Below are 12055 nucleotides of genomic sequence, written 5' to 3' on the forward strand. Positions count from 1 at the left end.
CTACTTGGCCCAGGCCTTCCCTTGTGCTGGGTCATATAAAGTTTGCAAGACCAAGAAGGACCAACGCTTAATTGGGGTTGCCTTACAGATTCAGAGGTTCATCAAGGTGGGAGCATGGCAGCATCCAGGCAGCCATGTTGCTGAGTTATACATCTTGTACCGAAGGCAAACAGAAGACTTGCTTCCACGCAGCTAGGATGAGGGTCTTAAAGCCCACACCATGGTGGCACACTTCCTCCAACAAGGCCACACCTCCAAATCGTGCCCCTCCCTGAGTAGTTAGTATTCAAACTACCACAAAGAGCCTCTAGAACACAAGTAGAAACAGTAAAGATTAAATTAATAATATATTTCAAGCACATCAAACTGTATTTTAAGACTGGGCATATTGGTAAGCATCTAATGCTTGCTTACTGAACTCTAGTCCTCTGGAAGGGCCATCACCCCAGTCACATCCCAGCACTTGGGAGGTGGATGCAGGAGGATCAGGAGTTCTAGGCTGGCTTTGGCCACACATGAGCTTCAAGGCCAACCTGGGATACATGAGACCTTGTCTCAAATGAAATGAAACAAAACAGAACATGTTGAGAAAGATTTCAGTTTTCTTGTTCAAACCATGTTTTCTCTTCCCTCCCCCTTTCCTTTCTTGCCTCTTCCTCCCTTTAATTAAAGTATACTGTAGTTGCAAATCACTTTGTTCTGAAGTCATTTTGATCAAGAGTGATATAGTATAAGACTCCTTACAAATATAGCCTTCTCTAGATAAAACCATTTTGTCCCAACATGTATTTAAAGACAGGACCAAAAATAAACACATGGCTATTAAATTCAACCTCCAAGTATAGCTGAATATCCCCATAATCCCAGCACTTGAGAGACTGAGGCACCAGAATAATACAGAGGCCAGTCTGGGCCACACAGTCAGTTCTAGAGCAGTCTGGGCACTCTCGGAAAATCAAAATAATAGTCTGGGGATATAGCTCAGTGGTAGAGTGCTCCTTTAGAGGTTCTTAGTTTCATGCACAGTAACACTGGATTTAAGAAAACCCTATTCTCTGAACACACACCAGGGCTATGAACCTCAGGCACAATAACCTAATTAAAATTTATGACTAATTGATTAAATGGTGGTTAATGACTGACATCATTTGGGCTACGCAGTGACAATAATCTGTAGTTCACAAGTTGTCTAACTATTAGTAATAGCAGAATTCAGTGCAGAAATAGTAAGTCCACAGAAGCATGATGAAGCCAATACTAAACAAATCTAGTCCCAAGGTATTTGAAATTTGACTGCTTTTCCTTAAATATCTTTAAAATGACTTAATGTCTGAAAAATTAGTTAACTATAACTTTCAGCTCAGTTCCCAGAAGCTGCACCTAGAAAAAGTGATGTCTACAGGTGAGAACACAGCTCTTGTGTTTAATCTGTTGTCTGGCGGGGAGGTGCGCATGTGCGTATGCATCTGCACCATGCCACAGCTTGCAGGTGGAGGTCAGAGGACAACTTCATCAATCCTTGCTTCTGCTTAAGTCAGAGTCTTTTGTTGTTCATTGTTGCTTGTATCAGGCCAGCTGGCACTAAAGACTCAGGCATCTTCCTGTCTCCACTTCTCATCTCACCACGGGATCTGCCATGTGTTACCATGTCCAGCATATCATGGCTTCGAGGGACAAACTTCACATCTGTGGGGAAAACACTTTACCCACTAAGTCATCTCAACCCTTAGTTAAACAATTCTTGATATCATGGATTACCAAGTGTACGGATGAGTACTAAATGATAGTGTGTTTTGGAGGGAGTCATGGTAAACAGTGTATTTAAGATCTGATCTCCATGTGTATATTTTCAGTGTGTCCTTAACATCTACTAAGGCACCAGCAATTCTCCCAAAATTTAGGGAGAAGAAAACCAGATAATCCCCAAGACGTTCTGAGATAAAACAATGACATCACCACACAAAATCTTTAGAACATTATATTTCATAAAAGACAATGATAAAAAAAGTACAAACATGTCCATGAGAAGCAAAACAAGACAAAAAAAAAAAAAAAGACAGCAAGAAATCACTAGCATTTACGTCAATGCACTTACATAGAAGTATTCCATATCATAATAAATAATTTTAAGTACACTTCCACCTTCCAAAAAAACACCGTGACACTTTGCTTCTCAAATTACAAATCTGCAAACCCAAGGCAAGAAACCTAGAGTGTTATTTATCTGTTATTCATCTGAAAGGTACATAAAGAGACAGGACAGATACAATGACACAAATCTGCTTCCCCCCAGGGATCTCCAAAGGGACAATATTGTACTGGCAATGCTTCCATTTCCTTTTACAATGGTTATCAGTATCAATTGGAATAGGAGTTTTGGTTTTTTTTTTTTTTTTTTTTTTAAACAGGGTTTCTCTGTGTAGCCCATTTTGTAGACCAGGCTGACCATGAACTCAGAGAACCTGCCTCTGCTTCTAGAGAGCTGGGATTAAAGGCATACACAACCATCGACTGGCTGGAATAGGAATTTTTAATAGATAATTTTGTACTTAAATCTCATAAATATTTACCTACTGAACACCTTTCTATAAAACACAAACAGAAAATTTTACCTTTTAATTTGCTGTGTGTGTGTGTGTGTGTGTGTGTACATGTGTGTGCTCACACATATGGAAGTCTAAGAATACTATGCAAGGATAGGTCTCTCCTTCTACAGTGTGGGTCCCAGGGATCAAATGCAGGTTGTCACATTTGGTACAGGCACCTTGATACCCTGAGCCATCTCAAGGGTCTACAACTGAAAATAAATATAAAGAGGAGGCTGTAGAAGCCACCTCATTGAAACCCTAGTTTTGGCAAAGAATTAAATGACAACTTCATTGAAAATCAGATCGAATGTAGGAAATCAATGAATGTGGGCACTTTCTCCCCATCAGCCATGATTTCTTTCTTTAGTTCAAAGGCACCATATCATGTCCCCAACGCCATGAGGTCCTCCTAGCAGCTGGGATCACACTGGGTTTGAGACTAAGACAACCAGCACATAAGTTACCAGAGGGTGTTCTTTCTAATTCGAGATACGTTTCAACTTCCTTGATTTAAGTTGTTTAGGAAAAAACAAAAAACAAACAAACAAACAAAAAAACCAAAAAGACAAAAACCCGCCTTTAGATACCACAGTTAGCCAGGCAACGGATGGGAAACAGACCCAGTGCAAAGCCACCAAACAGATTTGATTCTATCAGACTGCCTGCTTGTGCTAATATGTAAGGAAGAGATTTATTGTCATGTGGTCATGGTAACTAGGCAAAACTGTCATCCATGGGAACATACCCAGGTCACTATTCATTACTGAAAAGAATTCCAGGTCTGAATTAGAAAAGGCGGTTCTCACAAGCTGACATTCCAGATGCAACCCAAAGATACAGCAAAATTACTTACATCCCAATTGCTGAAGCCATAATAACACCAGACTTAACCTAAGAGAGTAAGGCAGATGACCAGTTCTGAATTTTCCTAAAACTGTGAACTATGGCATCAATGCAAAAGGCACACCACTGTGGACAGCCCGCCACAGTATAAAGTGTGTGTCCTCCAATAAGATTCCACATGGCACAGCTTCCCACAGCACTGTCAGGAGGGACCAGAGAGCCCTGCCTCACCTGCCTGCCTTAACATTACATTCTGCTGTCATTCCGTCAAATTAAACACTTCATTAGCTACAGGAGACAAAACATAAACGGATAACATACAAAAATCTTCATCTCCAGAAGTTGTGATTTTTTTTTTCACTCTTTTGAGTAGCTAAAAAAGTTGGGAGGTAAATATTTTAGAAGCACTTCTAAGAATAAACATGGAAAGATGGCTGTCACGACAGGGCATCTGTCTTCTCCGGTGCAAGGATTTTAATTATTACTGTAGGGGTTGGATTGTGGTCATCAGCATTACCAAAACTATGACAGACAATGACAATTGAAAGCTAAGCTCTCAACATTAGACAAGGGGAGCAAACTTTCTCACATCCAGAATTCTCTCACTCTTAGATCACTTGACAGACAATGTTGTTTAAAGTTTGGTTAAATATGGGAGATAAGATCTTACATGTGAATATAGGCTATTTTTCAAGAATATCTATATCAATAATTTTCAAAGTAAGAACATGATTTGGGCTTTGCTGTTGTCTGGTCATTGAAAACCTCACTCAAGTGTGGAGGATGAGCAGAAGTCACAGTACCCACACATTCAATTAATGATTTTAAGGTAAGTCTATAGGCCCTAAGTTCAATTCCCAGCACCATGCTGGTGGGGGGTGGGGTGGGGGAATGCATTCAATTATACTTGTAGTGAAAAAAAAAATTGGATAACACCAGAGATTTCTTAAAAGTGAAAAAAGCAGTTGGAATGACTAGCTGATATGAAAGGGAACCATGTATATCTGAGAATTAAAGTTGAAGTTTGTTTTAATCTAAGCATTTATCTTCATAAAAATAGAGCATCTAAATCTCAAATCTAATAGTATAATTCATCTGTATAAGCACTACTGAATTTTCCATAAAGTCATTCTTTCAAAAAAAAATTTTTTAAAAGAAGAGACCCTCTTTTGGTTCTTCTAAGGTGGGAATAATAATGTTGTTCATTATGAGATTGAAAAAAAAATATATACCATGTATAAACACAACCTTGGGAACATTTTTTTGAGGCACAAGATCCCTGACACGCGGAGGTACATAGAGACATTTAACATGAAGAAGTCCTGTACAGGACGTCACTTTACAACTGTGAAGGTTTTCTTGGTAATACTCATGCAGTATGCATAAACAATATGGCTGTTGACTTGGCAAGATCTGATGAGACTGCAAGCAAGGAAAAAACTAGACAAAACAAAACAGGTAATCTTGGCAGAAAGAAAAGTTCTGCAAGTCCTTCCTTCCTTCAAAGCCCTCAGAGGACCGTAACTCCTCCCATGAGGCTGAAGGTCTAAAGCTGAATACCAGTAGAACAGAACGGTTACTATATTATCTTTGTCGCTGACAGTCCCTTCATTTCACACAAGGCTTAACCTTTGTTTGGCGACATAAATTTACATTTTTCCCCATGCAAATAAAAAATGTCTATAAAAGTCCAATGAAGGCATAACCAATTACATGCAAAATTGTGACATCTTATTTTCCAACAATTTGAACACATTTAATTTACATCACATATGTACAAAATATGTTTGAACGGAAATAAAAGCATTCTCTTGAATTAAATTATAGATTTCAGTATAAAAATCTTCTCTGTGTAGGGAGTTTTCTTCACTTCCAGTCCCAAGCAATGGATTCTTATCTCTACAGTGCTTGCCATGGGGGGATGCTCCCAGCAGGGGGAGAGTGGGAGAGTGTGACGGATGGAGCCCGCGCTGTAAACATTAAGGACTGCTGGCTCTTTTTACAGACTGGGACACTGAGATACACACCAATCTCTAACTTCCACGGTGAGGGCACTCCAAGCCAAGTTCATGATCCAGCACTGTGGTCTACCCCACCATGAGAATGACTTCTTTTAATAGTCTTCAATTGGAGCTAATTCTGGCATGAGGTTTACAGATATATTTGTATACAGCCTATCAACCAGTATTTTGGGTGTGTATAATAAATTGTTCAGTCCATCGATGTACTGACGCTCCTTTGAATACCGAAGTAATTTATACCTAAGGGAAAACAGCGGTAAATGTGTTGAAAAGAGGAAAATATATTCTGAGGCATTCTTATGATAAAGGCATACTTTAAAATCTCTAAGCCATTATTTTAAATTAGACTAGTCAAAAACAGGTTACCTTAAAAAGAGAGAAATTTATACTCTCACAAGTTAGATTATATTTTAAGTAAGGGAAACATTTTAAAAATATATGAACATAGACATAATTGTCTACATCTATCTCTCCCTCTATATACACACACACCACACAGACACAAACATACACAGACCATCCCCCACATACACACACAGACACACACCCTATAACTGCAACCCAAAGACATTTGCCAGAGACCTTTCATTATGAAAGAAAGTTCCTTCCTTTATAACAACAACAACAACAACAACATGCAGCATATTAATTTGGAAGCCCTGAAGTCTCAATATGACATTAAACTCACCGTCCTAAAAACTGTACTTCCCCTCGATGGTGATGAGGAATAGATATGTATTTTCCCAAGTCCCCTTCCGGCCGGGTTACATTGTATCCAGCGTAGTGAACTCTGCAGGATAACATAAAATGAATTAAATGAATTCCAGAACAAAAGTGGGGAACAACAAAAACAAATCCGAGAAGTTCCAAAGCATCCCAACCCAAAGTCTCCTTTCTTAGGAGAGGTGTGATTTACCAAATACCGACAAAATTTAGACCTGAGTGACCAAGCCACTTGCCCTCAACATACCTGTTCCAAAGGTCATCGTCCTCTCCTCCCCAGCCCCAGAAGGCATTGGGAAAGCCGTTGATCTTCCTAAATTGCTCCACTGTCAGGCCACTCACCCCACCAAAGAACTCGTTATACGGAAGACTGGAAAAGAGAAGAGGACACAGCGTTCCCCATCCATCAGGACGGTCACACATGCCCTGCCCCACCTCTCATACACTGTAACATAGACTTCTAGATTCTGGGGAATGTGAACTGGAAAATGAAATACTTTTATAGGATATCACAGCAAGTACTTAAGTCAAATGTAAAATCAAACCATGCGTGTCAAATGAAATCCACTAGTACTTTTATTTTATGACTCAAGACCCATTGTTCAAAATGTGCATAATATTCTCACAAAAAAAAAAACAACCCTTGCTTAAACATATTAGTAACTGTCAATGCAATGTTAGATTTTGCTAAGCTGAAAGCATTTTAAAATATTAACTGACTTTATTTACATTATTTGTTACACAGAACAGGATAAGTAAAAATATAAATCAGAGCCCAGCAGTGGTGGCGCACACCTTTAATCCCAGCACTTGGGAGGCAGAGGCAGGTGGATTTCTGAGTTCGAGGCCAGCCTGGTCTACAGAGTAAGAGTTCTAGGACAGCCAGGGCTATACAGAGAAACCCTGTCTCAAAAAACAAAAACCAAAAAACAAACAAAAAAAAACACAAACAAAAATATAAATCAGGAAAAAAACATTTAGTTTTTAAATGAATTTCTATTTCTAAAATTAACTTTTACCTATTTGGATTAAACTAACAAAATATTCATGGATATTTAATACATACTTTTAAAACATTTTTTTCACATACTTATTGTGGGTGGTGCCACACTACAGCTGGGGGGGGGGTGTCAGAGGACCACTTGTGGGAGTGGAGGGGGGGGCCAGAGGACCACCTGTGGGAGTCAGTTCCCTCTTCTACCACATGGGTTCTAGAAATCAAACTCAGGTTGTCAAGCTGGCTTGCAAACACTTTCATCTGCTGAGCCATCTCACTAGCCCCAAATCTTTTTATTTTTAAAACACTAGTATTTAAAGAAAATATTTTTAATTTAAGTTTTATTTTCCCTACTTTCTTTAACTCAAATTCCAAGGATCTGGTCAAACTTTGAAACATGTTTACTGTATTTATTTATTTGTGTGGAGTATCCCCTGTGGAGGGGATACTCTCAGAGGACAAATTTTGGGAGTTGTATTCTATACACAACAACAACAACAAAAAAGTTAAATGAAAGTACCAGAAATATATTAAACAACACCATTAAAAAAAAAAAAAAAAAAAAGAACAAAATCTTAATAGTGCTTATCTTACACTGTAATAGGAGACTAAAGACTAAAGCCAGCAGGTCCTGGGTCAGAGCGAGGCCATCTCTGTGAGCATCCCCTCGTGACCACTGTCTGGGCATAGACCTGCCCATACCCTGACCTGCAACTTTGTGACTACTTAGCAAGCTTCTTCTCTGTGTCTGAACCTTTGGGCTGCTCCAATGGATATGGGATGGCTGCTTTTGAAGAACCTTCATACTCGCTCCCACAACGGCTGGGCTAATTACATGTCTACCTCCCCCACACCCACCAACATTTGTTGCTATTTTTTTTTTTTAGAATAAGTATACACAATGTTTTTTTTGGGGGGAGGGGTTCAAGACAGGGCTTATCTGTGTAGCCCCGGCTGTCCAGGAACTCACTCTGTAGACCAGGCTGGCCTTGAACTCAGAAATCCACCTCCCTCTGCCTCCCAAGTGCTGAGATTAAAGGCCTGCACCACCACTCCCTGGCCACAATGGGTTTTTTTATCAGCCATAAAAGAAGGGGGGGGGGGACTGCACTACTTAGAGCAAAATGGATACAAGAGATCCTTAGTATTAACCAAAGTAAGGCAAACTCAGAAAGACAAAAGTTCCAAGGTTCCCCTCTCTCGCAGATCATTAGCGCTTAAGCTATCTGGGTAAAGTTATCTCCATGTGGGAGCATGAATCCCCAGGGGAGGGGAGATGGAGAAAGATCAGGAAAGAAGAGGAAGAAAGGAGGCGAACTGAGCCCTCGGTGTGATACACTCTTACTCGAACATCCTCATGGCACTGTGTGCAATGCACATTTGCCAATTAAAGCTGGCATTTGGGTACAGCAAGGTGGCACTACCTGTAGGAAGGCCTGTAACTGAGAAGTTCCCATCTGAGTTTTCCCCAAGCCTCCTGTCAATACTGGGTCATCAACTTTGACTTGAGTGTTTGAGATTTTACAGATTAACAACTACTTACATAATAAGGACATTATAGGAGTCTCGGGAGATGGCTCAGAATAGCTTCTTGCCACGTAAACACAAGGAGCTGAGTTTGAATTCCCAGCACCCACATAAAAAGCTGTGTGTGTGTGCCAGTACCCCAAGCACCAGGAAGGAGACAGACAGGTCACTGGGGCTTGCTGGACATCCAGGTTAAATGACTTGGCGAGCTCCAAGTCCAAAAATAAGATGGAAAATGACTAAGCGCTGACAGCAAGCTCTGGCCTTCAGATACATACACACATGTGTACATATACCTGTCTACTCTTGATAGCGCGTGCTCGCACACACACACAGAGCAGGGGACATTTGCTTCACATCATTAAAGAACAGGCGATCTGAAGAAGGGCAGTCTGGACCCTGAACCATCCCTAAGGGGAGGGGAGGCAGGAAGAGCCAGCATGGGCCACATAGCTAACACATGGTAGGATCAGGATCCAAGAAAGCCATCCCACAGATGGGCTCTATTGTCCAAGGAAAAGGAAAGCAACCTTGAGAGGAGCGAGTGACTGAGCAAGGCCCAAGGGTGAAAACCCAGATTCAAATCTACGTGCTTCCTATGGGAGCCAGTCTCTTCCCCCACTAAACCCCTGTATAATCTCAAATGGACAAACCAGTCCTTGTCCTGGCTCCCTAGGACAGGTTGGAATGGGATCGATGCTCCTCAGTCTGTTGAGCACGCTGAGATGGAGGCCCAGCATTCTGCTGCAAGCCCACACTGTACAGCATCAAGAGGGGCCCAGCTACTCACATGTACATGTACTTGTCCAGCTTCGCTGCAAAGTGCCGCGGCATCTCTCCACATCCGTAATAGTTCCGATCATTTTCAGGCAGATGATCCACGTCATGGAAGATTACACAGTCCCAGGCTCTGTCTTTCATGGCCTCTTTGAAACCCACATTAAAGAGCATCGCACGATTGAACGGTTGTGTGCCGGTCTCCACAGAGCAGAGAAAACCAGAAATGAACTCAGACTTGGTCATGTGCTGCTTTCCTATGGCTTCTTAATTTGTTGTATCATGGTCAAGTGAAAATTATGTCCCGTTAGTGAAAGAAACAAGTCAGAAGCAAATGGAACACAGCCAGGCACCACTTCCCAATGGAGGGTGTATTCTGAGGGGTCAGAAACTGATAAATGTACAGACATTCCAGAGTTACATACACAAACTATGGCTCATTGGGTGACACACCTTGGGTACCACCATTTTATATGAATGATGCCACTGGCTGGTGATGTTGTTATGGGGCACAGGATTGCACACTGTTTACATTTACGTATGACATGTTTGGTGACAAAGAGGCAAAGTAGGTAGTGGTTACTAATACTGATACAATGTACATTATATGAACATGTCAACTCCTTTTCTTAAAATATGCCAGATCACAGACTATGTGCGACCAAACATAAAGATAAAAATATTATACCAAAGAACGTCCTGAACAACTAAAAGTACGTATATTCTGCTCTTTCTACAATATAAAAAATGAACACAGGGGTGCTGCTGGAGAGATGGCTCAGTAGTCAAGAGCCCCGTCTGCTCTTACGGAGACCCGAGTGTATTTCCTGCACCTACAACACGCAGCTCACAACCTCTGTGACTCCACCTCCTAGGGCGCCTGCGCTCATCTGCACATACCCACTCTGAGTAATAACAATTTTTATTAAGACAGGAGGGAGGGGCGTGGCTCAGTGATAAGAACATTTGCCCAGCATCCTTTGAATCCTGGGTCTGATCCCTAACGTGGCGAATGGGGAAAAAATTAAGACAAGAAACTGAAGGTGACTCACAAGCAGACACTTTCCTAAGAGAATAGAGCTGGGCATCCTCTTGGAGGGACAGATGGTCTCTGGAGGACTTTGGAGTCTTGATGTTTACAGTATACCAAGTACCTTTTAGATAATATACACCCAGCCTCCTCCCTTCTGAAGCTGACCTGCAGTACAGTGCACGGACAACGGTTTCTCTTTTTACACTCTGCCCCTGCTTATGATAAGACAAGAACACTTTAAACTGACATAATACAGGAGCTTAGGACATATAACCCAAGTTCCTGCATTGTAACCATTTTCCTTTATCCACATTGATGATCCTGTCTACGGGAAACAGCAACATTGGGTTTGGCATTTAAGGAAAACTGAGGGCATTTACAAATGCCTTAACAAATTTTTAAAAATCAGTTCCAAAAACACATGAGAAAGGGCTGTGGCAGAAGTGAAGGAGCCATGCAGTGCAGCCAACACCAGAGTGTGGCCTCGTGAAACATGTCACTCGGTGTGCTGTGCAGGTTGAAGAAAGCACAATTTTTTGTAGTGAAATAGAAAAGATGGAAAGGAAGATAAATTGTAGCATTATTGTTGATACTGTGTAAATACTTCTTCAGTGCTGACTGTATTGACTTTTTTTCTTTGTCAAGGAGATAACTGGTTTTCGGTATAACTAGACAGGCCAGTCACATAACCTATCCCTTTAGTAACTGATGTAATTATAGAAATTTCAAATCCTCTCTCGGTTCCTTTTCTCCTCAACTCGATTCCCACTGTCCTCATGGGCCAGCCACGTGACTACCATCCAGGCTTCTGTGCCCTTCACCATTCAGGTCTTTTATGTGGCTCTCTTAATTTGCTCAGGTCTAACTTTCAGAAGGTCCTTTGAAAAGTGTGTGCACATGTGCATGCGTGTGTGTGCATGCTTGTGTGTGTGTCTGCATGAGTGTGTGTGCATGCATGTGAGTGTGTATCTGTGTGTCTCTATGTGTGTATGTCTGTGTTTCCCCAACAAGTGACTGAAAATGTCACCGTCTTCCCTGGAACTGACATTCTGAGTAGAAAGTTCTGGGGTACAATGCCTGTACCTTTCTTACTTAAGAATCTGGAAGTCAGGCTTTTAGCTACTTGCCGTGACAGTATAGTTCATACATTTCTGATTCCTGTCATTTTTTTCTATAGTCTTAAAATATCTTTTCTTTTTCACTCTTATTCTAAAATTGACAAATATTACACTTTATAATGGATGCGTGCCTTATTCACATGGGCACCTACGGAGGGTGTCTCTCGCCTAAAGACACATGCTTTGTCTGACACAAGGTTTCCCCTGTATAGCCCTGGCTGACCTGGAACTCATTCTATAGACCAGGCTGGCCTTGGACTCAAAAATCCACCTCCCTCTGCCTTGAATGTGCTAGGATTAAAGGCATACACTACCACGCCAAGCTTTGGAATTTTTTCTTATATTTTGTCCTTTAGCCCCTTCCCTGCACACTCCTAAAAACTTTTCTGCTGTGGTTGCATTAGTTACACATTAATATATTAAAAATC

At 41.1% G+C, this 12055-nt stretch overlaps 1 protein-coding gene across 1 annotated transcript in view; it reads right to left on the bottom strand.

Annotated features, from left to right (window-relative positions):
• Positions 1-1965: 1965 nt before the first annotated feature.
• The window catches only part of B4galt6 (beta-1,4-galactosyltransferase 6), a 62433-nt gene continuing 52343 nt past the window's right edge, over positions 1966-12055 (bottom strand). Inside the window, exons 6-9 of the mRNA XM_021214626.2 lie at positions 9490-9677; positions 6423-6545; positions 6141-6242; positions 1966-5692 (exon numbers count right to left, since the gene is read on the bottom strand). Of these exons, the coding sequence (XP_021070285.1) occupies positions 5545-5692; positions 6141-6242; positions 6423-6545; positions 9490-9677 (561 nt within the window). The 3' untranslated portion in view covers positions 1966-5544. The remainder of the gene's footprint in view (positions 5693-6140; positions 6243-6422; positions 6546-9489; positions 9678-12055) is intronic.

Source organism: Mus pahari, chromosome 15, assembly GCF_900095145.1.
Source record: "Mus pahari chromosome 15, PAHARI_EIJ_v1.1, whole genome shotgun sequence".
Taxonomy (NCBI): Eukaryota; Metazoa; Chordata; class Mammalia; order Rodentia; family Muridae; genus Mus; species Mus pahari.